Genomic DNA, 26,273 nt, shown 5'->3' with positions numbered 1-26,273 from the left:
ACGTTGTCACAATGGTTAAAGTCCTTCTTACTGGTATGAAACTTCCTATACTTCCCAAGTTCATACCTATATAGACCTCTAATATTTGGCTTATCGGACAGGCGGTAGCGGCTTTATCGCTGCTCACATCGTGGACGTTCTTTTGCAACATGGGTATGAATCAAAGGCCTCAATGGATAGTTCTTCTTTACTGACATCATTGACTTGGTAAGTTTTGAGGCTGTGGTGACTGTTAGATCCGAAGAAAAGGGCAAACGCATTATTGACGCCCACCCTGACATCCCCAAGGGAAAGCTGTCGTATATTATAGTCAAAGACGTTGCTCAGGATGGAGCATTCGACGAGGTAATTGAGTCCTTGAATGGTCAATTATCGCTATTTCAAAGCTGATTTCTTTTAAACTTGATATAGGCCGTCAAGTCCACACCGCCATTTGACTATGTCCTTCATACAGCATCGCCATTCCATTATAACATCAGTGATCCCGTAAAGGACTTCTTGGATCCTGCGATCAAGGGAACCACAGGCATTCTTAAGTCTATCAAAGCATATGCTCCCTCCGTGAAGCGAGTGGTCATCACGTCATCTTTCGCTGCCATCTTGAACAGCGACAGGCACCCCAAGGTCTACAGTGAGCAGAATTGGAACCCGGTCACCTGGGAAGAAGCTCGGGATCATGCAAAGGTCTACCGAGCTAGCAAGGTAAGAGATCGTGCATCTCAAAAACTGATAGTCACCTCAGCTAACCGCTCTTCCTTTTTTAGACCTTTGCCGAGAAGGCTGCATGGGACTTTATCGAACAAGAGAAGCCTAACTTCAATATTGCTACCATCTGCCCACCCCTGGTTCTCGGTCCAGTTGTCCATTACCTGAATTCCTTGGATGCCATCAACACATCCAATCAACGAATCCGTGACATGATCCAGGGTAAATTTAAGGATGGACTCAGCCCAACTGGCATATTCATCTGGGTCGATGTCCGCGACGTTGCCCTGGCACATGTCAGGGCCATTGAGGTGGCTGAGGCAGGTGGCAAGAGATTCTTTGTCGTTGCTGGGTACTATTCTAACAAGCAAGTTGTTGATGCTATTCGGGAGACACATCCTCAGCTGGAAACGAAGCTTCCTTCCACGGATGTACCAGATGATTTCCCCAGCGACATTTATGAAATCGATAATAGCAGATCCCGAGAGATCCTGGGTCTAAAGTATAGGCATCTTAAGGATACCGTCTCCACCACGGTCGAATCTTTGCTGGAGGTCGGTGCTTAATCAGGTCCAAACATGGTGGCTTGGAATTTTTGACATGGTACATATGTGTATATCATGTAGCAATAGTGGCGAAAATAGAAGGCGGTATCCAAGTGAAATTCATAGCATAATTCAATGATGTAGATTGTAAGAAGTGGATGTCGGATATAGATGGCAGATGGAAAGTTGCGCTGTTGGCGTGTATTGCGCACCGTATTGATTGGCCCGTGTGCTTCGGCCAACTTTTCTTCGCGCGATTCCCCGGCGTCAGTTCAGCTCCATTACCCCGTGGCATTGAGTCAAGATGGCGACTGCCAGGATTTCGCCAACGGCAAATCTTCTTCGGAAGTCACGTTTATTTGCTCTTCCTCAAGCTCTGCAGCCACCACAGGACCCGCCGTCATCGAGAGCTGTTTTTGAGTCGCCAACAGCAACACTCCCTCATCCCATCCGAGCCTCCATCGTTACTCCGCCGAAGGCCCTCGCACGGGGCGATTGGGGTCTGAAACGTCCTCTCCCGGCTAAATCGACCTCAGAAAAGTCATCGAGACCCGTTGTTCGAGTTCAATCCCTGGATACTTATGAACATGTCACCGATTTCGAGTCCGCCGCGGACCACACCATGACCTTGGAGAAGTTGCAAGATTTGAACTTGCCCATGTCTCTTCCAGTCAAATTCAACTATTCGAGCAACGTTATTCCTCGTCACCAAAGTCCCTTCGAGACCCATGTCGATAACACAGAAACCAGCAAGACCCTCGGAGAGCCCGGCTCCAGACAATACCGACATTCCGGCCCTTGGTTGTCTGGAATGAGCCAGGCGGAGTTTGACCATTACCTGAAATCAGTGCGTACACAGAAGCCTGAATTGCTGCAAAAGTTGCGTGAGCGGTTTGAGGCCAAGCGTTTTGCGGAGGCCCGCAAACAAGCTCAGGACAACGGGGAGGACTTGGAAAACCTTCAGCCCGTTAAGGTCACCGATGAGGAGTTCCAAGTATACATCAAGTCCCTGCGACAGGATCCCTTCGCTCTGGGACCGGCTATTTTTGAGCTTCTGGATCTTCCTTCATCTCCTGCAGTGCCAAGTGAGCGTATCGGCAACCCATACTACCAATCCCCCGGCACCAAGTTGTCTTCCTCCGAATATGCTGTGACTGGTCCCCCCCAAGACACACCCATCCGCTGGTCTTTCTTACACGCGAACCCATGCTTTGACATACAACCACCCACAATATGGTCCCCAGGCCTTCCAACGCCCGGTGCAGACACGTATCCTGCGACCTAAGGGTCGTTTCAAGGGCAGAACTTCCAAGGCCATCGCTGGTATTGCTGGTATTGCCGTTGAGGACCTCAATGCCATGAGTTTCAGCCAGGGACCACCTGCTGGCTTGACCTTCTTCGATGCTACCATTCCTGGAGGTGGTAAGTACTGGGTCACTCCCATCCGTGCCTCTGTCGACTCAGAGGGCAGACTCGGCATTGCATCCTACCGTGCCACCGCCTCCGCGAAGGCACCTTATGGTATCGAAGATTACCAGAAGTCAAACGTGTTCACCATCACTGAGGCTGCTCGTCGCGACGCTTTTGTCGTTCCGCGGTTGGACAGGGAGCTCAACAGGGCACGTTTCACACCTAACAGCCGGACCGGTCGTTCGCAGCAGCAAAGCACTGATGAGGTTGCCCGCAACCTTGTAAAGAACCTTGGAAACTAAATTTTCAATGGTTAGACGGGGATTTAGAGGAGTATGAGCGGAAATAGTTTCAGCGATTTGTACGATTAGATTTGGTGCTTGTGTAAAGTACTACTCTCATTATCTTCTTTTAACATGTGATATAAATTCGATGCATCAATCTTATTTCTTTTTCTTATTTCATATCGGATACTAGTTCTCAAATTTACGTAGTCTTTGACTTGATCTTAGTCCAGATGTTTGTCGCCCTCAAGTCCTGCTTCGGTCCACTTTTCCTATCGAAAGGTCCCGGGGAATATAACTAGATATTGACGTCTTAAAAAAAGGCATAAAGTATTACATAATCCCAATTATGCCGCCCGGGCGGTCAGGCGGGAGCTCTATCAACACGTGATCTAGGGCTGCTCTAGGGCATGGATCCACACAAGACTAAGCGAGAGCAAACCGCCGACCTTATCCAAAACTGGTGAGACTTCACTTCCCTCGTTCGAACATCCTTCCAGCCAACAATTATCCGCCAAAATGGGTCGCGTCCGTACTAAGACCGTTAAGCGGTCCGCCAAGGTCATCATTGAGCGTTACTACCCCAAGCTCACCCTGGACTTCGAGACCAACAAGCGCATTTGCGATGAGATGTTCGTTTTCGCCCAAGACACCAAAATCCGACAAGTCAGTGAACTAATGATTTCGAAAATAGTGCCATCATTGCCTCCAAGCGTCTGCGCAACAAGATCGCCGGTTACACCACTCACCTGATGAAGCGTATCCAGCGTGGTCCCGTCCGCGGTATCTCCTTCAAGCTTCAGGAGGAGGAGCGTGAGCGCAAGGATCAGTTCGTCCCCGAGGTCTCTGCTCTGGATGTCTCCCAGACCGAGTCCGGCCAGCTCGATGTTGATGCCGATACCAAGGACCTGCTCAAGAACCTGGGCGTAAGTTACAACTACTCTTCGATTTGACGGAAATTTCACGAGTCTAACATGATATTTTACACAGTTCGACAACCTCAAGGTCAACCTTGTCACCGTCTCCCAGCAGCAGGTTGCTGAGCGCCCCCGCCGCTTCGGTCCCCGCTAAATTTAGCACCCTCGATAATATCCAAAAGTGCTTGTCTTCGGTCGACCCGGTTGGCGTTTCCCGATACTTGTTCTGGTTGGCGCTGATTCCCCGGCTATCATGGGTTTAGCTTGAGATTGGAGGCTATCTATGGATGAGGAATGAAAAAATGATTCCCTATGACAAAGGTGTCGCCGATTCCCCATATGGGGATGACGCTTGATTGCCAATATTTGTTCCACGTGTTCTAGTCCCTGTGTGGACCTTTATCCCCAGGTTGAACTACGTAGGGGTTTTGGATCTCTGATTCAGGAGACAGGCCCAGACCTGTTATCGATGCTACGCCCCCACTATGCCAATATGCCCTTTCATACTGGTTATTGTGCAGGCCGAGATCGAAACATGAAGGTCATATCGTAGATTTGTATTATTGATCCCGCGTACGCTATTTCTGATGCCTCTAGGGTATAATCAGTAAAATCGACAAACACATAGAACGCCCACTGATGCCATGGCCAATGCCATCTTCAAATCTGATCAAGCAAATCCTTCTCGTCTAGTTGGACGGTTGGCTGATCTCTGCGTTCTTGCGGAACATATCCTTCAATGGAACCTCCAGTCGCATCCTCTGGTTTCCACTGGGGTGCGCTCGCAGATGAACCAGCACTCTCCTTCTCTTTGATCTGGATTTCTATACGACCATTGCGAAGAGCAGGTGCTGTATCTCCTCGCTCGATCGCTAGTTCCTGAGAACGATCCTCTTGAATATTCAAGTTGCTCATGCCGTCAGTCACACTTGCAGTCGATAAACCTTCAGCCTGTGTCTGCTTTTGCTTCTGCTTCTGCTTCTGGCGTTTAGCTCTTGCCTCCTCCAGCAATTCGATATGGTTGGCGCGTATATCATCAGCCCTTCTTTCCCAGATAGGTGCTTCTGCCAGTTGTACCCGAATAAAAAGTGCCCGCTCTGCACACTCATCCGAGCACCATTTCTCTAGTTTATCCCGAGACACTATATCGACGCTGCGTCCTCGTCCGCCCGGTCCACTACCTTTAGCACCGTATTTGAAATGAAAAGTCTGACCCTTGGCGTTTGCCGACGCTTTGCGATTTTCACGTGGACAGAGTCCATAGCCACAGAGATCTTCGTAGTTTCGTTCCGTAATGAGATTATCGTAATCAGTCGGTCGGAAGACAAAGAGCGCAGACTTAAAAGTTCGTGCGTCTTCTGTGGAGGGTGCGGCAGGGTCTGCTGAGGATGAAGTGGGGATAGAGATAAGTTCCACGGTGCGGTCTAGGATCATCTCTTCGGCGACCTTCTGGGCTTGGATTTGATGGGCATGTTGTAGTGCAATTCCCAAGTGTTGGGCATTTGCACCTGGTCGGTTTGCTAGGTATTTCTCCTGCTCTTTTTTGGTGGGCAATGATTCGTATCCATGTGGTTGTTCGGCGTTGACAGCGGCGTATGCAGAGGGAAGAGAAGTTTTGAGGGCGGACTTGGAAGGACCTTGTGATGGTGACATGGTGGATAGAGTGGTCTCTTTACCGTATGTATGTCGTAATTTTCTTTGTTAACCTCCAGGGATAGTTCCGAGTCGCCACTGGAGAGAGAAAAAAAGAAAGGAGTATGGTCAAGGTCAAGTATATGTGAAGTTTGGTTTTGCGGGTTTTGGTCCCAAAGAATTACCAACGCCAATCAAACCCCAGGATTTTAATGCAATAAGGGAACAGCTTGGGCTGAAGCGGGGGTGTATTGGGTATATAAGAGATGAGTTGTCATTTATTATAATATTCATAAAATAAAATACCTAAATTTAACAATACATATTTTAAAGATGATCATATATAATTTCTAAAATTAAGTCGTCTTTTTTTTGCCCAGAAATCCGGGAAGCTGCATCGTCATAACTCCGTACTCGTGGACCTTATTGCAGGACACGGGACATAGCTATAACCACCCCTGACGCTAAGAGTTTATAAATTAAAATTTGTTGTAAATTTTTTTCTAATTCTCTACTAGAAATCTCCCCCTAATATAATCCATATATAAAATCGACTAATACTCCAGTTGCGCCCAGGTTTCTCTTATTAGCCGCTGATCGTCAGTGGAGCCTGTTCCTCATCCCGCCAAGTGACGACCACACCTCACACCTTCCTTTCCACCCCCCTCTACCCATCCGATTCGGAGATTCTGTCTTCTAACACATTATCTTTGTGTATTGATCAATCCTCTTGAGCTGTTGAGGGTGATCGATTCCCCTGGATCTCCATCGGTTTGTTTCCCCCCAAGGTCTACCCTTCTCCACCAAAGCCCCCCCCCCCCCTCATCTCCTACTCCTAGGCACCAGTTAAGTTCCATCCCCACGCTGACTGGTCTTCAGGCGAAATCCTTTCCTTTCAACAAACAATCAGTCTATCAAACATTTCAAACTCACTGCATGCTGAACGTACTGGAGCTGGTGCTCGGTTCTGTACAGTTCTTCCCCGATTGTCGTTACACACTTGGTGTTTAGCGTTCTCTCTTAGACCTCTTCCCCAAACGTGGTCGAACTTGCCAGATGTCCACCCCACCTTTCACCGTTCGAGCGGTCTTCGAGTACAGTTCGGGCCACGATGACGACCTTAGCTTCCCAATCGGCCAAATCGTAACCGTCACCGCCGAGGAGGATGCGGAGTGGTACTACGGAGTGTACACGGACGGCTCGGGGGCCAAGCAAGAGGGCATTTTCCCTAAGAACTTTGTCGAGAAATATGAGCCGCCGGCGCCTCCCCGACCCGCACGACCTACCAGGCAGAAGAAGGAACCGGAACCAACACCTATGGAACCAACTCCAGCTGTGACGGAGAGCCCAATTCAACCAGAACCGGAGGTTCCCGCACAGGCTCAAGAGGAGGAGGAGGAGGAAGAGCCAGAGCCAGCTCCTCAGCAACCTCCAGCTCCTCAATCTCCAGTCCTACCCTCAAGTCCACGTGTTGCTGAATTCCAGCCCTCTCCTCCCCAGCCTGTTCCTGCCCCAGTTCCCGTCCCCGCTGCTGTGCCGGCGGCTGCTCCAGCCCCGCCTCCAACCAAGGCATCTTCAAAGCCCCCACCCCCGGCGGTGGCGGAGAAGCCCTCAGGTAACTCGTTCAAGGATCGCATTGCTGCTTTTAACAAATCTGCAGCTGCACCGCTCGCTCCCATTAAGCCCAGTGGTCACCATCCGTCTTCCTTTGTCAAGAAGCAGTTCGTTGCTCCGCCTCCAAGCAAAGACTTCTACGTGGCTCCTCCAAGTCAGCCTGCAGCCAAGATTTACAAGCGAGAGGAAGACCCGGAGGTTAAGGAACAGCTTGCTCGTGAACCACCTGTTTCGGAGAGTCGGCCGCCGCCTCCACCCCCAGTGCAGGAGTCCGGAGAGGGTGCCGAGGATCAGCCCAAACCCACCAGCCTCAAGGATCGCATTGCTCTTCTTCAAAAGCAACAACTTGAACAAGCCCAGCGTCACGCTGAGGCTGCTCAGAAGAAGGAGAAGCCCAGGCCTCCAAAGAAACCCGTTGAGCAACCTGTAGAGCCGATCCCAGCTGATGATGAACTGGAAGAGGAGCAAGAGGCCTCTCCCATAGATGCACCAACTACTGCTCGAGATGCCAGTGTTGATACATTGAGAGCCAGAGCTCCTCCTACTTTACCTCCTCCGTTCTCCCCTCAAGAGGAGATCGCCAGTGAATCAAACGATGCCGACTACTCCGCCGCGGCAGACTCTGAGGATGCTGGAGAGACATCTGCAAGCAAAGATGATGAGGAAGAGCGTCCACGTCACGTACCACCTCCGCCAGCTCGCACGGTTGAACAGGGGGACGAGCCAGAGGAAGCTGAAGAAGAGGAGGCAGCAGAAGAGGAAGAAGAAATGGACCCCGAAACCAGACGCAGGATGGAACTTCGCGAGAGAATGGCAAAGATGAGTGGCGGTATGGGTATGATGGGACTTTTCGGTCCTCCGGGTGGTTTGCCCGGCATGGGTGGCCCTGCACGCAAGCCCAAGACTCCTGGCGAGTCCGAGAAGAGGCTTGCTGAAGCTGATCCGATAAGCCCGAACAATGCGGCTCCGATTCAAATGATTCCCCTTCCTGGCATGAACGTGAGCAGCAAACCGGCTCCCCCAGTTGATGTTGAAAAGGAAGAAGAGGAGCCTGTTGTGCCTGCTGTCACTGAACAGCATGGTCCACAAGAGGTTCCCGATGTTGAAGAGGTTGTTACTGAGGCTGCTCCTCCACGTTCATCATTCGACCGTCCTCCTGTTCCTCCCACTCGTGGTAAGATATCGATCCCCCATATATCTATTGTCAATGCAATATGTTTCAAAAACTTACACTTCACAGAACGAGCGGCTCCGTCCTTCCCCCCTAGAAGCTCGACCAGTGCCCACGGAGCAAATGGGTTCTCCTCCTCCAGTCCCTGGTGGTAGGTTTTACTGATGGAATTCACTGTTTTGAAAGGAATCAAACTAACAGTGTACGGTCAGGTCGTCCTGCTCCTCCTCCGCCCAGGCCATCGGGTATTGAGGAGGGCAATGAATCCGATGATGAATTATCCATTCATGCAAAGAATTTGTCTTTGGGATCCCCTAAAGAGGTGTCTGCCCCTGCAATCCCCGATTACCTGGATTCTCGCCGTTCATCAACCTATGACACCCCACCTCCCATGCCTCCTACGTCGACTGCTGAAAAGAGAGCCAGTCGTGCACCGCCCCCAATTCCAATGAATCCACCCATGCCGCCGGCGCAGAGCCGTGCTCCTCCTCCACCACCTCCAAGCCAGCCACGTCGACGTTCCACTGCTGATAGCCGCAGCAGTGCTATTGCTGCTCCTCGTCAAGCTGGTGAGGATGTTGAAGGAGAGGTCACTGAGTACGATGGTGATTACGACACTGATATTGCGTCTGGTGTCAAGCACAAGGATGCTCTGAGATCACACGAACGTGATTCGAGCTTTGATGAAGGCACAATGACCGATGATTATTCTCTACAATCCCCTCGCAGTCCTCTTGAATCACGCCCCCCCTCAGCTTCTTCCTCCTACTGCCGCTCCCAGAGGAGCTCCGCCGCTACCCCCAAGCCAACCTCCTCGTAATGCCCGCGCTTCTATGGATACTCCTCGGGGTCCCCCTCCACCACCTCCAGGCAGAGAGCCGTCGACTGATGAATATGCTGACGAGTATGATCCATTTAACTATGCTGATCCTCGTCATGGTATGCCTACCCCTCCGCCTCCTCCCAGTGGACGGCCTGAAGCACCTCCTCCGCTCCCTCCCACTGAGAGCTATGATGATTTGTACGATGAGTCCCCTATTCAAAGCCCATTGAACGAGGCACCCCCTGTACCCAAGCACGAGAAACGTCCATCTCTGGTGGCGCCACTACCTCAAAGCCAGGTTCCGCCTATGCCATCTCCCTCTGCAGCGCGCAGTGGGCGTCCATCTATGGACATGGCGAGAGGCCCTGCTAATGTCCGGCGATCCATGGATGTCTCTCGACCTTCCATCGACCAAGGGTACATTGCCATTGATGTGGATTTCGCCGAGCACACTCTTTGGTGGACTCAACCCAATACCTTGCCACCGTCTCTTCAAGGCCGTAAAGATGTTCTTTTCGAAGTTGAGGAATCTTCCTCCAGCAAGCGAGGCGGAAAGACTACCATATCCAAGGATATCTATATTTTATTCATCGATTATTCCCAAACCGTTATAGCAGTCCAGTTCGATTCCAGGAACCCTGCGGATGTCTCTTTGGAACAGCGCCATGAGCCTCCTCCACTTCAGCCTCGCCAGGATCAATTGGAACAGGCGCATAATCAAATCGGTACTCGGATTGCAGAATCAGTGACCTCCTTCCAAAACTCCACCGTTGGAGATGGAACTCCCTTGACTCTTATTCAGCAGCTACTGAACCCTCTGAACGATGCATTGCTCCCTGTGGGCAACCGAGCATATGGTGCTTTGGTTTACTCTAACCTAGCCAATGCCTCGGTCTCGCAGAATGACGAGATTCGCGCTGGTGACATTGTGAGCTTCCGCAACGCTCGATTCCAAGGTCATCGTGGTACTATGCATCAGAAGTACAGTTCTGAGGTGGGCAAGCCTGACCACGTTGGTATTGTTGTGGATTGGGATGGTACCAAGAAGAAGATTCGCGCCTGGGAGCAGGGTCGTGAAAGCAAGAAGGTCAAGATGGAGAGCTTCAAGCTGAATGACATGCGCAGTGGCGAGTGCAAGGTCTGGCGAGTTATGCCACGCAGCTGGGTCGGTTGGGAAAGTACCAAATAAGTCTACGAGGTCTCAGTATGCACTGGGATGCCTGTACTTGCCGGCATAGATTAGCCTTGGAGGTGGTGGACTTGTGTATGAGTGATGCTTGTCACTTTTTTATCTTCATATGTGTCCTATCGTCTCCCCCATTTTTTTTATTTCTCTGTCAACTGCTTCCCCCCTTTTGGCCATCCTGCTCATATGTTAATGAGGAAGATGCGGGATGGTTGCTCTTTTGTTCTTTGGAGAATTGAGCGAGCGTGCACCCTCTTTTTTCTTTCGTCGCCATCCTCGCAGATGCTGCATGATGAGTTTCTCCTCTATTATGACTTCCCCTTTCATTCTACATTACCTGTACCTATTTGCAATGTATTCATTTGATTCTACCAACACAAAGTTCAAGATTCTATGTGACTATGTAGTTCAGTAATAAGCCTTGAAATTTAGGTGTCGAGTAATTAACGTGATCGGTAAGCGAGTGGCCAATGTAAGCGAGTGGCCACCCCACCTAATTTTTTTCGCGTCCCGTTTCATGCACCTCTTTTCTATCAACCACCATGCCTCCAGATCGTATTCGACAGGCTAAAAAATTAGCCGAACAAGAAGGGCGTATCTTGTTAGCTATACAAGCTATCAAAAACGAAGAAATACGGTCTGTTGCCGAAGCTGCACATCGATTTGATGTACCTCGTACAACCCTCCGTCGCCGTATCACCGGTGATACTTTTCGAGCTGATACTCGCGCAAATGGTCATAAATTGACCCAACTTGAAGAGGAATCGCTTAAGCAACGGATATTGTCTCTTGATTCACGTGGAGCTGCCCCGACACAAGCTCACGTACGAGAAATGGCAAATATTCTACTTGCTAAGCGTGGTTCTATCCATATTCAAACTGTTGGTGAAAAATGGGTATATAACTTTACTCAACGTCATCCAGAGCTTAAATCTCGCTATTCACGACGATATGACTACCAACGAGCGCAACAAGAGGATCCAAAAATCATTCAAGAATGGTTTGATTTAGTCCAAACCACAATCCAGCAATATGGTATCCTCGCAGATGATATCTATAACTTTGACGAGACTGGATTCGCAATAGGGCTTTGCTCAGCACAGAAAGTGATTACCCGAGCAGAATACTACGGTCGGAGATCAGTTTTGCAGCCTGGAAATCGTGAGTGGGTAACTGCAATCGAATCAATCAATACTTCTGGATGGGCGCTTCCACCAACACTCATTTTCAAAAGTAAACGATATAACCAAGCATGGTTTACAGACCTTCCATCTGATTGGCGCTTTGAAGTTAGTCCTAATGGATGGACAAGTGATGAAATAGGCCTTCGCTGGCTTCAACAACACTTTATTCCATTAACAACTAGTCGTACGCATGGGCAATATCGACTTTTAATTCTTGATGGGCATGGAAGCCATCTTACACCACAATTTGATCAGATTTGTGCTGATCATCAAATTATACCAATTTGTATGCCAGCACATTCATCACATCTTCTTCAGCCTCTTGATATTGGATGTTTTGCAGTATTAAAACATTCATATGGTGATTTAATCGGCCAAAAGATGCGAGTTGGGATCAACCATATCGACAACCTTGATTTTTTACTAGCTTATCCACAAGCTCGTACTAATGCTTTTAAGCTATCTATAATCAAAAATAGCTTCCAAGCATCTGGAATTGTACCATTTGATCCTCAAAGAGTACTTTCTAAGCTAAATATTCAACTTCGAACACCTACACCCCCCTGGAAGCCGTGGCAGCCAATCAAGTGCTTTTTGCCCACATACACCTGCAAATGTTCATGAGCTTTTAAAACAAGCATCTTCTATTAAAGCTTTTCTCAAGCAACGCTCAAATAGCGCACCATCACCATCACACACTGCATTAAATCAGCTTATCAAAGGCTGTCAAATTGCGATGCATAATGGTATACTACTTGAGCAAGAGAATAAGCAACTACGAGCTGCAAACGCTATTCAAAGACAAAAGCGTACTCGTGTTAATAGATGGGTTGAATATGATGCCGGTGTATCTGTTCAGGAAGCTCAGGAGCACGAACAAGCTCATAACCAGCTCTTCCAAGCTAGAACACCAGCAATGGTCGCAGCACAGCAGGCTTCATATACTCCGGTAGCACGGCGCCCACCCAAGTGTGGTAAATGTGGCGAGTTAGGACATAAGCGAAATATGTGTATAGCTACAGATTAGACAATTTAACGGCGTTGTGGTTGAGATAATCTTAAAAAAGTAGAAATAACTTGGGTAGGGTGGCCACTCGCTTACATTGGCCACTCGCTTACCGATCACGTTAAGGCACAAAGGCACCAATCACATGAGAGATGCGTTCTGCCTGAGGCTACCTTCAAGCGCAACTTCCATATCGGGTCTCGAGTCTAACCTCCAACCTCTCACTTTCTCTCCACCCCAAGCTTTCTACCATACACAGCCGTCAATATGGGTGGTGATCTGAACCTGAAGAAGTGAGTTAATTCCACTAAGATTCTCCCTGGATAATTTCAAGCAACCAGAATCGTCCCCAGCGCCACGCAAGAAGAAACCTCACTAACCCATCCAACAGGTCATGGCACCCCTCCCTCCTGCGCAACCAGGAGCGCGTCTGGTCACAGGAGCAGAAAGCCCTGGAGGAGCGCAAAAAAGTCGATCAACTCCGCCGCGAACGTGAAGAAGAGCGTCAGATCCAAGAACTCCAGCGTCTACAAGAAGCCTCCGGCAAACAGAAGCAACACAACCGCGTCGACTGGATGTACCAAGCACCTTCTAGCGCGACGGGCCACTATTCCGAAGAGATGGAAGGATACCTACTCGGCAAGCGACGAATCGACGGCATCCTACTAAAGAAAGATCCTGATACCGCGAAACTGGAAAAGGGTGCAGATTTAGTCGGTGCTAATGCTGCGCAAGCTGCGGCGCAGGGCCCTTCTATTGGATCTGCCAGAGATACCATGTCAAAGGTTATGGCTGATCCGCTTCTGGAGATTCGAAAGCGGGAACAGGCAGCTCAAGAGGCTTTGATGAAGGAGGCTATTAAGAAGAAGGAGAGAGAAGAGCGGCGGGGAAGCAAGCGGGACGGAGATCGGGACCGGGATCGCGAACGCAGACATCGCGATCGTGACCATGACTCAAAGAGAAGACGCTACAGTGATGAGGGGGACCGGGAGAGAAGTCATCGCTCATCGCATCGGCGTCGGTCTCGATCTCCCGCTCCCGCGGATGGTGAGAGATCTTCGCGCAGACATCGCAGTGAGAGAGACCGTGACCATGACCGCTGTCGTGGGGAAGATCGAGACCGTCGTGATGACCGCGACCGGGAACGATACCACGACTACCGCGATGAGCGCGACAGAAGAAATTCAAAGTCAAGCCGTCACGACCACCAAGACCGAGATAGCAAACGAGACCAAGAACATGATCGCGAGCGCGAGCGCAACCGTGACAATGATAAAGAGCGTACTCGATCTCCTCGCCGCTCGTCTCCTCGTCGACGCAGTCCTTCTCCACGCCCTAATCCACGCCCTAACCAAGATCGAAGTGACCGTGTCCATAATCAAGACAACCGCCGGGACTATCCTCGACGCGATTACAACAATAATCAGAACCGGCGCGACTCTGGACGGGCGCCTCGCCCAGCACAGCCCAGACCTGACCCTAAGGCGCTAGAAGAGGAGCGAGCACGCAAACTAGCGGAAATGCAATCCAACGCAACTGAACTGGAGTCGGAGAGACGTCAGCGCATTGATGATATCAGTGAAAAGGAGGCAGCAGAGAAGGAAGCCGATGATCGGCTACGATCAGACCGCGGTGCGTTCATGTCTCAAGTTCACAAGCGTGTGCAAGAAGATAGCCTCGACGAACGTATCCGTCGCAGTCGTGGTGGTTTGTCCAAGATGGAAGACGAATAAGGGTCATTTATGTCATATGGAACATCAAGTTCTCCTTTTTACTGTGTATTACAACTTACCCTTTATGAGCTGGGCTTTATCCTGTGTATTCAATACACTCAGTTTCTTAGCGACGATATCCAATTTTAAAAGACCACCAGTTGGTATTGATATTTGAACTTTGAAACAGCATTATTCAAAGTAGAACCGTAGAAACCAATATGAAAGATCCCCAAAAGTGCCGGTAGACTGTTGAAAACAATAAACACGAAGTATAAAAATTAAAGATGAACCATTCCCTATGCTATGTCAACTCGTATGAATAACATGACGCAACATTTTCTTATCTACAATTACAGTCCATGGACCCTCGAATCCATCTCACGAGAGAGGAGTTAGAGTAGCAGCAACTCACCCGTAGCTGCTCCACCAGCTAGTTGGCCCTGGTAGACCTGCTGGGAGTTTTGCGTCACGACATATTGATTTTGGGCACCACCACCACCTATATCACCATCATCACGACCGCCTAGGTTCATTTGAGCCATTTGCTGCGATCCAATGCCATTGAAATAGGAATCTGCCGCGTTGATAGCAGCAGAACCGGGGCTTGTACCCGTGCCAGCAGTAGGGTCGACGCCAAGAGGGAAGCTGGGCGGAGGAGGAGCATTGATCGGACTGATCGGGTTGCCCGTTGTAGTGATTGTGGCAAGGCCACTATTACTAGTTGATGCTGGAGCGACGTTGGCTGTGGGAGGGTTGTATTCAAGCATGCTGGCGGTGCCATCCTCGATGCGGGGTCTTTGGAGAGCCGGACTGGGTTGTAAACGACGAGGTCGCGCTGCGCGGAACACCTGATGGATGGGCTTCAGGTAGACGGTGGCGAGAGTGCCAACGTTCAAACAGAGTTCCTCCAGTGTGCGAGGGTCGAGTTTCTCGCTTTCGGCTGTGATAGGCGGCTTCTGGCCCATGACGACTTGCTTCGCGGTTGCGGGGTCGGTCGAAAGAAGACGCCAGTACATGTAGCCACGATCTCGTAGATCGGGATCATCTGTTTCCTCCGTGCACCACTTCAGCACCTGGGGCACGAGCTGCTGACCCTTGGTCGGCCGTTGAATGAAAAGCTTGACGGTGGCTGTGAGCAAAGCTAGCTGCACTTCGATCGTTTCGTCGTGGAAGGTAGCCAAGTAATCTTGTAGAAGACCGTCTGAATTGTCGATTCGGTCTGCATATTGACCGATGATCCAGATAATGGCTGCCTTTGCCTCGGGCTCGTCCAGGTCGTCAATGTTGCGTATCACGTGGCTGATGATGCTCTCATATTGGTTGGGGTATTTGCGGAAAATGTTGCGAATCACAACTGTGGCCTCTTGAACAATGTAGGGAATCTTTGCATCCACCAGTTCTAACAATGTATCGATACATTGTTTCGCGGCTGACTCGATCTTGATTGCAAGTTTTCCAATGGCACGGACTGCCTTGCGCACAAAATGGACATCGATTTCAGTGGCATATCTAGAGTATTGTCAGCAAAAGAAATTGTAGAATTCAGGTCGAGGAAAGGAGGACTGACTCTCGGAGCTCCGCTAGGACCACCGAGATATTATCTTTAGTGGTCAGCATGAACATCAACTCCAGCTTTGTCACCTTGACGTAGATGGGGTCGTTATAATTGCAGAAGAATACCCGGATGTCATTTCGCAGAACTTCAGGTCTCTTTTGGAGGATGAGGATGGCATTCCGCAAAGCGAGGTACTGGATCTCTGGGGGTTTGGCGAGGAGAGTGACGAGAGGCGGTGACATTTTCTTGCTTAGTGAGGTAATGTGCTTTTTGTCGGAGATGTAGTTCATTAAGTAGAGGATTACACGGCAGGAAGTGAGAACGACTGCAGAATTTGAATGAGATAGCCGTGGAGTTACTCGCTCGGCCAGCAGAAGTGCTTCGGCAGTGTCCTGGGGAACATAAGACATCAAGGCTTCGAGAATGTAGGTTTGACCCCATCTATACACATTGTCAGCACACCTAATTTGGGATTTCAGAATTAGAGCAGTCATACTCAGAGCAGTCCGGTAAAATCGAGACCAGCTTGGAAGCACTGGTATAGTCGATGGTCAACGAGATCGATTCACTTCGACCCCAGATATCCACCAACGAAGCCAGCACGCTGGAGACGACTGTCGGGTTCTCATCTTTAAGCATTCGATTCAAGCGATCAATCAAATCGGAATTTTCCACCGTTTTCTTATCGTGTTCGTAGAGTTTTGCGACGCAAAAGGCAGCTGTTTTGCGGACGTAAGGATCATTGTCCTGCATGAGGCGCTTGAGAGGTTGGAACGTTGCTTCAACGAATTCGCGCACATGGACATATGAGATAGTTCGTAGGGCAAGCGCTCGGACTAGAGGGTTATTGTCTCCCATATCCTATCAATAATATCAGCGACTTTTCTATGGATTCAGTTATGATCCAAAAATAGAGGCCATACCTCGACTAGAGTAGGTAGTGCCTTCAAGGCGACCTCTGGCTTCATCCTGGAATAGTTCACCAAGAACAAGAAGCACCTGTTTTCATATTAGCGAAAGCTTCTTTTGTCGAGTGTTGACGACATTAGAATAATCACGTATAAGACGGCAACGTACATCTTCTTAATCTCCAAACTTGGCAGGTTCATGCACTCGATGACATCGGGGAACAGCGCAACCATATCATTATTGCTCATAGTCATATTCGCAACGATCTTCTTCAAGGCGATCTTTTTGGCCGAGTAATTCTTGTCTTTCTTGCCGCCGCTTTGCAGCTCGGTTCGCAACTCGGCAACCTTGCCCTGTGCAGTACGCGGAAAATGTGAGCCATAGGTAGGAGCATATGGGGAGAATCCGATAAACATGGGGCCAGTGGGATGTGGGGGTATGAACATGACAAGAAAATAGGTAGTAACAGGCTATATAGCGCTGCGAAGCCCGCCAAAGGCCATCGCATTAAAAGCGCAAGAAGCATCCTGGTGTGCGGGGAAGAGGGGAGGAAGTCACTTTCGGACTTTTGGGTTGGAAATCAGACGATCAGACACGGTACGTACCCTAGCGAACAACTTCGCATCTCCCCCGGAACTCATGGTTGCTGGACGAATCGCAGTAATTCCTTAACGGGCGGTTCCTTTGTATCAGTGGCTTGAGTTCTAGCGGCCGTGCAATCAATCACATGCGACAATTGAGTTGGCGATCGTCGAGAGTCAAAATGAGATTCAAAGGAAATATCAGAAGGTTTGGAGAGTAGTAAGAGAGTAAGAAAAGTATTTGTATTTCAACGAGTTGTGACGGTTCTGGCCGGAATAGGGACGAAGGTGTATAGGGTCGAGGGTAAGCGTTCGAGAAAAGGGCGCGAAATCGGGACTTTTGTCACTACACCACAACAGGATTGGTTTAATAAGTGATGGAAATCATTGATTTGGCATGACCAAATGTAAGAGGCCAAATTGAACGGAGATTGGAGAATTGTGTGGAAAGTAGAAAAGGTGATGATTTCAGGAGAGAAAGGAGAGTCCAAGGCGGAGTGGGAGAAGCTGCGGAGGGAAACTCCAAGGTGCACGCCCCATTTCCCACCTTTACGATCTTTTGACCTTCCACCACCACCATCTCCAGGTCTACAACCTCATCATATTAAAACTATGTCGTCGCCTCTTCCACCTCCCCCTCCACCACAATGGGTTGTTGGGCTGAACTCCCCTATGCCACGTCCTACCAAGGCCGCTGCCAGTATTCCGGATCCACCAGGCTTCTCCAGCCGGGCAGGTAAACAGGTAAGATAGCCAATACGGATACAGCTCGATTATTGAAGTCTACTCGAGAAAAGTTCTAACAAATAAACAGCAGAAGCAGCAGCAGAAACAACCGATCGAAAAGAAGCCCGAAGATACCGACACCTTGAAGCTCAAGAAGGCGTGGGAGATCGCCATCGCTCCCTCCAAGCAGATCCCGATGAACGCAATCATGATGTACATGTCCGGCAACAGTCTCCAGATCTTCAGTATCATGATGGTCTTTATGTTGTTCAAGGGTCCTATTCAGGGTTTGATCGGTACCAACGCCGTGTTTGCGAAATTTGAGACTCCTTCGACCCGCGGGCGTTTGATGGGTGTGAAGGCCGTCTATGTGCTTGTACAGCTGGGACTACTAGCCCTGGGAATCTGGAAAGTCAATGCTATGGGTCTTTTGCCGTATGTTATAAATTGTTTTGGAGAGACTACGTTGATCCCAAGTACTAACTCTCTTCTAGGACAACGAGATCAGATTGGCTGGCATGGGAGTCGGAACGACAGCCCCTGGAGCGAGCTTACTTTGCCTTTAGGTGATAAGCTCTGCTCGCACGGAGAGCTTTGGATCGATAATACAATATACCGCAAATTCGCATTAGCAGAAGTTTGATGATAGTCTCTGAGAGTATGTATATGAGATATTTGAATCTGAGACAGGGTATAGACATGGCTTGATGCAATATTTTCAACCAATTGATCATAATTTCGTAAACTTCAATAGAGCACACTTCTTCGTAGCATGCATGCAAGACTTACTCAGCCTTGACAGTTGCATTCTCTCATGACATCTCGTTGCTTGGCGCGGTACTGAGCTTCCGAGCCTCTTCCTTAAGTCGACGCTCCTCACGCCACTGGGGACCATAATGAATCACAATCCAAAGCAAAGGTGATGTACACAACATCACGAATGCAATGAACGTGAAACACCAGCCACGACCCATGGCAGACAGCATCAGATCAATAACGGCCGTGGCCCCGGCTCCAAGTAAACACCGAACGAAGTTATTCGCAGCTGTAGCCTTGGCAGCCTGAGTAGGATATAGATCAACTAGAATCGTGCTGACAGTATTAAATGATCCGGTAAGCGTCAGTCCCGTGAAGAACAAAATGGTGGTTGGTGCAGCAAGATGAACCCCATAGTCCAAGCACCATCCAAAAGCTATAATACATAGACTTGCTATCGTCAGCAACGGAAACGCAATCTCGAGGCGAGCTTTCTCAATAGGAAAATTGCGCAGGTCTACAAAGCGATTGTTGACCAACGGGAAATCCAGTCGCTTTGCCAGACGTCGATAATTGAAGTCTAGAAATTTGCCATTCAAGAGAGAAGCGAGGCTAGATCCAAGACCGAATGGGATATAACACAGGCCGATTTGGAGATCATCTAGCCCATATAAGTCTTTATAGATCGAAGGAATCGTCGCACTGATATCATAGAACCCGGCGAAAAGGATCGCATTACACAGCAGAATGATGCTGGTATCCTTCTGGAAAACGATGGCGAGAGTCTTGTAAGGATTTGGGAAACCAAGTTTTCGCTTTTCTGGCCTTGTTGCTGGGACGACATCTTCCTCTCGAGCCTTGCGAGATTGAAGGTAATTCAGCAAAGACATATTCCATTTCTGGGCTGGTAGGGATCCATCTCCCACAACACCACGGGCCGTTTCAGGGAAGAATATGATGAATGGGATGAGGAAAGATCCGGAGAAGATCAACAGAAACCAGAAAATCGCCCTCCATCCGAGATACTGTGCTAACAGGCCTCCGATTACAGGACCAATCGAAGGACCTAAGAGGGAGCCTGCTGTGACAAATCCCATATAGGAGCCTCTCTCGGATGCCGTAGCGACATCGGAGACCACACCAGAGGATAGAGCGATGGTAGTGCTACTTCCTGCACTCTGCAGACATCGCAGGACGAACAGTGCTGCATAGTTATTCTGCAGCGCAAGTCCAATATTGGCGGCATTATAAATCGTGAAGCATATCAAGTATGCTGGTCGTCTGCCAGCTTTATCGGCGAAGTCTCCGATGAACATCGGCGATAAGCCTTGGAAAATCTGCACGGTTCGGCGAGTCAGTCAAGTCCCCGAGACGGTGATTCAAGAGGTATGTCTTTTGAATTTCGATTCAGTTATATTTTTTTCTTTGGATGTAGAGATAACGAACCATGTAACTCGTGAGTGTCAAATTAATCAATGAATTGGAAACATGAAGATCTTTAGCCAGAGTATTCAGTGCTGGGAAGTAGATCTGTGAGGAGACTGGTGAGAAAAACCCCGCCCATGATGCCATAAACACGATAAATCGCTTCTGGCTTCGTGTGAATACTGAATAGTCAACATCGCCAACCTCTATAGGGCGGTTTCCCGTACCCTGATCTTGTGGGTTCTCTAAATCAGGAGAGAGTGTTGTTTTTTCCATTGATATCTAGAGATCCATCCACAGATAACGGGTATAGATGCTCAGATGGGAAACTCCAAAGAAAAGAAAAGTCTCCAAATTCCGAGATCGGCAGAGCAAATCACAGGTTCTGCAACATCATACCTGTTTTCTGGATCTACTGATGGTGACTAAACGTAAAGAGTTGGAATGTAGGGCCTGAAATTGCAATATTTGAAATTTCTTCCAATTGAAGGCAATTGTGGCGCCGGTACATTGCCGAGTAGCCGAACCTGTTCTACAAAGCGGGTCTTATCAATCATCCCTACGGAGTAAGCTGTACTCCGTATGATATAATTTGATTTTACTAGTAGGAGCACGAATTCATTAGTATGACTTCAAGGGACATACCTAGTAAAAAGTACTTCTGAGAATGAGTGTGATGAGGCATCCTCTTTGATTGCTTGTAACCTCAAGTCAAGTCAACTGATAGATTTTGATTATTCAAAACAGGTATGCAGTACATGTTGAGGCATGCTTATTGGCGAGCTTTGACAGCTTCTCGACATGCCTCCAGAAAAATTTGGCAAAATTCCCAGGCTTCCACGTAGGTGTTATACAATGGCGCTGGTGCTACTCGAACCACATCGGGTTTGCGTTCATCGATGACAACCCCATTTTCTTCTAAATGATGGAGCACATGGTCGAGCAATCCAGGTTGAAGCCTCAAGCTCAGTTGGGCACCTCTTTCCGCTGGGTTGGAGGGAGTGATGAGAGTGAAGGGCTTGTCTTCAGGGGGGGCAATCTAGGGGGTATTTCAGTAGCAGATGCTCAAGGTAGCCAGTAATGTTCAAAGATTTTTGTCGAATCTCCTTCATACTCGCTCGGTTGAAGATCTCGAGAGAAGAAATGACAGCGTTTATGTCAAGCACTGAAGGATTGGAAAGCTGGAATCCCGCTGCGCCAGGTTGGGGCATGAATTCTGAATTCGGCAGATAGTCAGCATATCTATGCATGTTTTCTTTTTCTCTTGGCAACGAATTTCGAATAATCACGTACTATTTTCCATCTTGAAGCGTGTCTTGCTATCATGTCCCCACCAGCCAGATAAACGGGGTCGAAATGATACATCGTCGCCGGTCTGTTTTTCATCTACATTCCCATGCCGCTCGTGAACAAATAGTGCCGCCATTCCGCCTGGTCCGCTGTTGATATATTTGTAGGTGCACCATGCTGCAAAGTCCACATTCCAGTCATGCAGGCGCAGATCTACGTTTCCAGCGGCATGCGCACAGTCCCAGCCAATAAGGATGCCCTTAGAGTGAGCATGAGCTGTGATACGTTCGATATCGAAATATTGACCGGTATAGAACTGGATTGCAGAAAGCAACACCAGGGCTGTACTGGAGGCATTATCATCAATCACCTTCAGGATCTGCTCGGTAGTCAAGATGGGATAATCCAGGTTTTCTGGCTCAATCAACACCATTGCGTCCTTTGGATCGAGGTTGTGGTGCTGAATTTGAGATTCGACTGCATACTGTGGTCTACATTAGAAGAATCTTCAAGCAATTCTGGTTATCACGCAACGTACATGGTCACTAGGAAAAGCCTTGCCTTCCAGAATAATTTTGTACTTTTCTTGGGTAGGACGGTAAAAGCTAGACATGAGAAAATGAAGATTGGCAGTCAATGTACCCATGACTGCAACCTCACTCTGCAATGCTCCCACGATAGGAGCCATCGACTTTGACCCGGCAGTATCGACGTCAACGAAAGGAGGAAGTAGCTGATCTTCATGTGGCACAAAATGACCCATCACACCCTTTGTTGCCCACGTTCGCAAGTACTGTTCAATGTAACTGCGTGTGCTACGAGGCTGCACACCGAGGGAGTTGCCACAGAAGTAGATACATCTATCATCTGAGGCTTCGTCGCTTTCTTAATTCTAAATCAATGGCTGTCTCAAATCGGGAATTAATTCGCGTGATGCTTACCTGCACTAGCGCCGGCTACCAACGTAGTTCGCTTAAGATCTTTCTTGGAGGGAATGATAAACTCATCTCGAAAGTGACGGAGTGGATCTTTCTCGTCAAGAGCCGCCGCATATTCCCTTGTGTAGGCTCGAATATCATCATGGTATGGAAGTGGGGGTCCTGATTTCATCTCACGAAGATGTTGCCGCGAACCCATCTTGTGAATTGGCGAGATAATTGTCTTTCAGTTCTATCACGTTTCAATCTGCCAACTCCCCGCGTTTTTGAAATGAGAAACGTTTGAACAAGAGAAATCTCAAGTGCTGGAGAACTCCATCAATAACCCCGCGATTGATTTCCTGGTTATATATTCTGCCACTACTTCCCGCTCTTGCCCAGGACTCGGAGTCATCCCAACTGACAGCACCAACTTGAACGTTCATAAATGCCTAGAGAATCTAGGACTGAGAGTGCATTTGACGAAAGGATGATTGCTCGTTATGACAGCCTCCAAAGTTGCTTCAGTTCAAGTTATATTGAAACTTATCGAGATTCAAAAATTTGCGGCAAAATCATTCGGGCTACTTGTATGCCCAGTGGCACAACGGTCTCAACAGCAATTTTGGTAACAAACTTGTTGAACTGGTCTCTCAGTACGAATCCTTCCGAATTCCCGTCAATGCGATATTTAAGAATATCAATGTGTCATACCAGTTGACGGTTCAGAGCACCGACTCTGAAGAATGTGGCCCACGATATAAGCATAGATCCATAGCGGGTCACGGTAGAGTGGACCCTTGGGGAATTCCGCACGCTAGTGTAAAGATTGAACTTGAACCTGCCCTTCGTGGCCTTGCAACTTCGCAAATAATGGGAATAAGACGCGGGTCTACGCTAAAGTGCGCATTCTTTTCAGTTTCAATTCTTCAATAATCGATACAAAAGATCCGCTTAACCCTTTCAACACTCCATTCTCTTCTCAAGTCCTTCGCAGCGCACGAGTAAAGAAGAATCACCGAAACTTTCACAATGGCTCAAACTTTGACACAGGTGCGGGAATGGAATGCAGGTTTACAGGCTCTCAAGCCGGAAATGGTGGCTGTCTTTGTTGAAGCGACCAGCGGCATCGGAAAACAATCAGCCATTAAATTGGCTAGCGCGGTTGACGAGCCCGTTATTCACATTATCGGCCGCAATGAAGTCGCCGGTGCTCAAGTCATTGAAGCTATGAAAATTGCCAATCCAAGGGGTACTTACAGCTTCAAATCTGTGGATGTTTCCAATCTTCGCCTCGTCGATAAGGCTTGCAACGAGCTCAAAAGTCAATTTGAAGTAAGATCTCCTGTTTCTCTCTCCTGGAGCTGTCTCATTTAGCAAAAAAGGTAAGCAAAAGAGCTTACTAAACTCTTCAAAATATCCTGTCCCCACCATGAAACTCAGTCTAACAACTTTATACGAATACAGAGACTGATTCTGGGATCGATCAAAACCATATGTTGCGATACTATTCTCGCATGAGATTCATTGTCAATCTCTTACCTGCCCTTCAAGCTTCTAGAAATTCCCGCGTAATTAGCATCCTGGCTGCTGGTAAAGAAATCATGATCGAAGAGGACAACTTGGACCTGGAGAAATTCTCTCTTTCTGCTGGCAACGGCTACCCAGCATCGATGACCTCCCTCGCTTTTGAAAAACTCGCTGCCCAGAATCCATCAATCAGCTTCCTCCACGTCTTCCCAGGTATCATGGCCACCCCTCTCATGAAGACCAGCGTTGGATTTTTGATGGGTGCAGTGATTGGATTTTTGTTGAAACCGATCTCCATCTCGGTGAGGAGAGTAGCGAATGGAATACCTGGCTATCGACCTTCCCCAACTTCGCACCCACGAACTCAGGTCAAGGTACCTATATTCTTAACCACAATGGAAAGGATGCAACGAAACAAGCGCTCATGGCTGAGCTCCGAGGAAAGGGATTTCCCGAAATTGTCTGGCAGCACACCTAAACCACCTTCGACCGAATTCTGGCGTGGGACTAGCTTTGCATGATTCCTTGAGGGTATTTTCCAGAGGTGGCTTGTGAAAACCAATTATGCAGAGGCGCAACTGTTTCTTTTTAGGGTTGAGACACTTTTCATTGGGGTAGCTTATGGATATGGCGAATTGTTTCCATGACAGATCTAGATCTTTATGTAATACTAGCACTTGAGTATAATTTTTGTTCCTGCTCTTCTGTGTCGGCCGAATAATCCATTCCAGCTTCCTGAGTGTGATGAGGTGGTAGATTTAAATCGCTACAAGTGTCCGCAGATTCTTGTCCAACTGACGGAGACACAAAGATCTAGAGAGAATTCATCACCTCCTCGACTTTAGCCCGGCTTCTCTTCTCAGCCCCCACAAAAGCCTCAAGAGCCTCAGCAAGTCGCTTCTTAGTTTCAGGATCGTTCTCGTTTTCAAGATCCAACTGTGCCCCATTGTTCGCCAAGTAATCTACATCAGTAGCTGCCAACACTCCATCCCAACCAGGTGTAAGCGGGTCAACCTTGGCAATCTCTTGAAGCCGGGAGGGTGTGAGAGCCGCATCCTTGTAAGGATGAGGTGGCTTGGGGAGACCTTGTCCAGGCTGTTGCGAGCTATCATATGGGCGCTGCGACAGCTCCAACATTACTTGGTGAGGGATAGTTGCTGAGTGACAACCGATTTCACCAGCTGCCATGGCTTCTTCTGCGGATAAAAAGCTAAGAGAATGGTCAGTTATAGCATAGTGGCGATACGGTTACTGATGTACATACCCAGCATGCTTGATGAAGTGCTGCTCTTTGTCTCCTTGTACATCTGCTTATAAATCTCAACTATCTGGATAAACCGAGATGAGAATGGATGTAGGCGCGCAGGATCGGCAGACTTTGGCCACAGTGTGAGATCAAGGTGGGTCGCAATGTCTGTTTAAATGTTTATTGTCAGCTTCAAATTGATCTACAAGCTGGTAATCCAACAAGTTTGAAAGCAATTTACCATTGTAGTAAGGGCTGATGTACAAGCAACCAGCTTGGCTTGCTGCTATTGCTTGGTGAACACTGAAGACTGCAGTGCCGAGGGTACGGATTCCTTCCTGGAGGAGAATTGGGCATGCGCTCAACGCAGGACCAGTGACAGGGATCTTGATGCAAAAGCGATCCTTCAAAATACCGACATTTTCGAATTCGCGTGCATACATCCGAGCGTGTTCCACGGTTTTCTCAGTGTTATAAGCACAAGACGGCAGAGTTTGAAGGAGAACCCGGCCTTTGATATTGTCAATATTTGCCTTGCACATCAAGACAGCCTAAAAACACCATTAAGAAGTGTCCCAATATCGGTATATCAACTAATATATGAGAAGAACATTGGAATGAACTTACCACTCGGGTGTAAATTGCCAGCCAGCCAGCGTCTTTGTACTCTTTCGCAACATCCATCAGAAGTTGTTCATTATCAGGATGACACATCCGCTCATGAACAATGAATTGGTTGCTGGTCACATCATTTGGTATGACAGGAAGAAGACTGAGCGTGAAAGCTGGGTCCATGTAGTCGAGGTCCACATTGACTATATTTGAATTAGCAATGAATCACCACCAGTCCAAGTATGAAGTTGATACTCACGCTGCGTGGAAAGAACATCCAGCCATGATTGAGTAGAAGCGCTTCCCATTTTGACAAAAATATGATAAGTATAACAGATGCTCAAAGACTAGATAGGGTTGAAAGGCTGAGAATCGATCTATGGCTCTATGTTCTAACTTCGACCACAATCAAAAACGAGGGATTGAAGATGTTTCCAAGATTAGAGAAAGGACAAATGAATTTAAGAGACAATGAACAGATGGAGGGGAGCCTTGCGGGAGTGCACCCCACAATCCTCGAATCGAGTACCCTTT

The 26,273-nt window shown here is 48.4% G+C and overlaps 11 protein-coding genes across 11 annotated transcripts; 7 read left to right on the top strand and 4 right to left on the bottom strand.

Annotated features, from left to right (window-relative positions):
* Positions 1 to 11: 11 nt before the first annotated feature.
* On the top strand, positions 12 to 1,271 carry N7483_006924 (SDR family oxidoreductase; the record flags this gene model as incomplete). Its single annotated transcript, XM_057090361.1, has 5 exons — positions 12 to 33; positions 102 to 153; positions 213 to 345; positions 412 to 702; positions 765 to 1,271. The coding sequence occupies 5 exons, from the start codon at positions 12 to 14 to the stop codon at positions 1,269 to 1,271; spliced, it is 1,005 nt and encodes a 334-aa protein (XP_056945102.1).
* A 283-nt stretch (positions 1,272 to 1,554) lies between these two features.
* On the top strand, positions 1,555 to 2,962 carry N7483_006923 (mitochondrial 37S ribosomal protein bS1m; the record flags this gene model as incomplete). The annotated part of the gene is given in 2 exon segments (XM_057090360.1): positions 1,555 to 2,400; positions 2,420 to 2,962. 2 exon segments carry the CDS (start codon positions 1,555 to 1,557, stop codon positions 2,960 to 2,962), a joined length of 1,389 nt encoding a protein of 462 aa, XP_056945101.1.
* Positions 2,963 to 3,463: 501 nt separating this feature from the next.
* Positions 3,464 to 4,015, top strand: N7483_006922 (40S ribosomal protein eS17; the record flags this gene model as incomplete). The annotated part of the gene is made up of 3 exons (XM_057090359.1): positions 3,464 to 3,576; positions 3,639 to 3,870; positions 3,935 to 4,015. 3 exons carry the CDS (start codon positions 3,464 to 3,466, stop codon positions 4,013 to 4,015), a joined length of 426 nt encoding a protein of 141 aa, XP_056945100.1.
* A 506-nt stretch (positions 4,016 to 4,521) lies between these two features.
* Positions 4,522 to 5,514, bottom strand: N7483_006921 (Rtr1/RPAP2 family protein phosphatase; the record flags this gene model as incomplete). Its single annotated transcript, XM_057090358.1, has 1 exon — positions 4,522 to 5,514. The coding sequence occupies one exon, from the start codon at positions 5,512 to 5,514 to the stop codon at positions 4,522 to 4,524; it is 993 nt and encodes a 330-aa protein (XP_056945099.1).
* Positions 5,515 to 6,549: 1,035 nt separating this feature from the next.
* Positions 6,550 to 10,290, top strand: N7483_006920 (SH3 domain protein; the record flags this gene model as incomplete). Its single annotated transcript, XM_057090357.1, has 4 exons — positions 6,550 to 8,281; positions 8,348 to 8,429; positions 8,480 to 8,946; positions 9,008 to 10,290. The coding sequence occupies 4 exons, from the start codon at positions 6,550 to 6,552 to the stop codon at positions 10,288 to 10,290; spliced, it is 3,564 nt and encodes a 1,187-aa protein (XP_056945098.1).
* Positions 10,291 to 12,744: 2,454 nt separating this feature from the next.
* cwc25 (U2-type spliceosomal complex subunit CWC25) lies at positions 12,745 to 14,210 on the top strand (the record flags this gene model as incomplete). The annotated part of the gene is made up of 3 exons (XM_057090356.1): positions 12,745 to 12,770; positions 12,869 to 13,524; positions 13,591 to 14,210. The coding sequence occupies 3 exons, from the start codon at positions 12,745 to 12,747 to the stop codon at positions 14,208 to 14,210; spliced, it is 1,302 nt and encodes a 433-aa protein (XP_056945097.1).
* A 374-nt stretch (positions 14,211 to 14,584) lies between these two features.
* N7483_006918 (putative AP-2 adaptor complex subunit beta) lies at positions 14,585 to 17,072 on the bottom strand (the record flags this gene model as incomplete). The annotated part of the gene is made up of 5 exons (XM_057090355.1): positions 14,585 to 15,701; positions 15,760 to 16,188; positions 16,244 to 16,608; positions 16,671 to 16,746; positions 16,825 to 17,072. 5 exons carry the CDS (start codon positions 17,070 to 17,072, stop codon positions 14,585 to 14,587), a joined length of 2,235 nt encoding a protein of 744 aa, XP_056945096.1.
* A 777-nt stretch (positions 17,073 to 17,849) lies between these two features.
* N7483_006917 (ER membrane protein complex subunit 4) lies at positions 17,850 to 18,533 on the top strand (the record flags this gene model as incomplete). Its single annotated transcript, XM_057090354.1, has 3 exons — positions 17,850 to 17,981; positions 18,052 to 18,398; positions 18,458 to 18,533. The coding sequence occupies 3 exons, from the start codon at positions 17,850 to 17,852 to the stop codon at positions 18,531 to 18,533; spliced, it is 555 nt and encodes a 184-aa protein (XP_056945095.1).
* A 242-nt stretch (positions 18,534 to 18,775) lies between these two features.
* Positions 18,776 to 22,571, bottom strand: bna5-1 (kynureninase; the record flags this gene model as incomplete). The annotated part of the gene is made up of 8 exons (XM_057090353.1): positions 18,776 to 20,056; positions 20,166 to 20,426; positions 20,935 to 21,183; positions 21,293 to 21,360; positions 21,438 to 21,583; positions 21,608 to 21,918; positions 21,973 to 22,319; positions 22,376 to 22,571. 8 exons carry the CDS (start codon positions 22,569 to 22,571, stop codon positions 18,776 to 18,778), a joined length of 2,859 nt encoding a protein of 952 aa, XP_056945094.1.
* An 812-nt stretch (positions 22,572 to 23,383) lies between these two features.
* N7483_006915 (short-chain dehydrogenases/reductase) lies at positions 23,384 to 24,402 on the top strand (the record flags this gene model as incomplete). The annotated part of the gene is made up of 2 exons (XM_057090352.1): positions 23,384 to 23,686; positions 23,821 to 24,402. 2 exons carry the CDS (start codon positions 23,384 to 23,386, stop codon positions 24,400 to 24,402), a joined length of 885 nt encoding a protein of 294 aa, XP_056945093.1.
* Positions 24,403 to 24,694: 292 nt separating this feature from the next.
* On the bottom strand, positions 24,695 to 26,024 carry N7483_006914 (uncharacterized protein; the record flags this gene model as incomplete). Its single annotated transcript, XM_057090351.1, has 5 exons — positions 24,695 to 25,077; positions 25,146 to 25,295; positions 25,369 to 25,678; positions 25,755 to 25,899; positions 25,999 to 26,024. The coding sequence occupies 5 exons, from the start codon at positions 26,022 to 26,024 to the stop codon at positions 24,695 to 24,697; spliced, it is 1,014 nt and encodes a 337-aa protein (XP_056945092.1).
* Positions 26,025 to 26,273: the final 249 nt, after the last annotated feature.

The sequence above is a fragment of the Penicillium malachiteum genome (assembly GCF_028827825.1).
Source record: "Penicillium malachiteum strain IBT 17515 chromosome Unknown utg000003l:1.0-4950554.0:1.0-4952489.0, whole genome shotgun sequence".
Classification (NCBI taxonomy): Eukaryota; Fungi; Ascomycota; class Eurotiomycetes; order Eurotiales; family Aspergillaceae; genus Penicillium; species Penicillium malachiteum.
The sequence above is the reverse complement of the archived record's forward strand: the minus strand, read 5'-3'. Positions and strand labels throughout refer to the sequence as shown.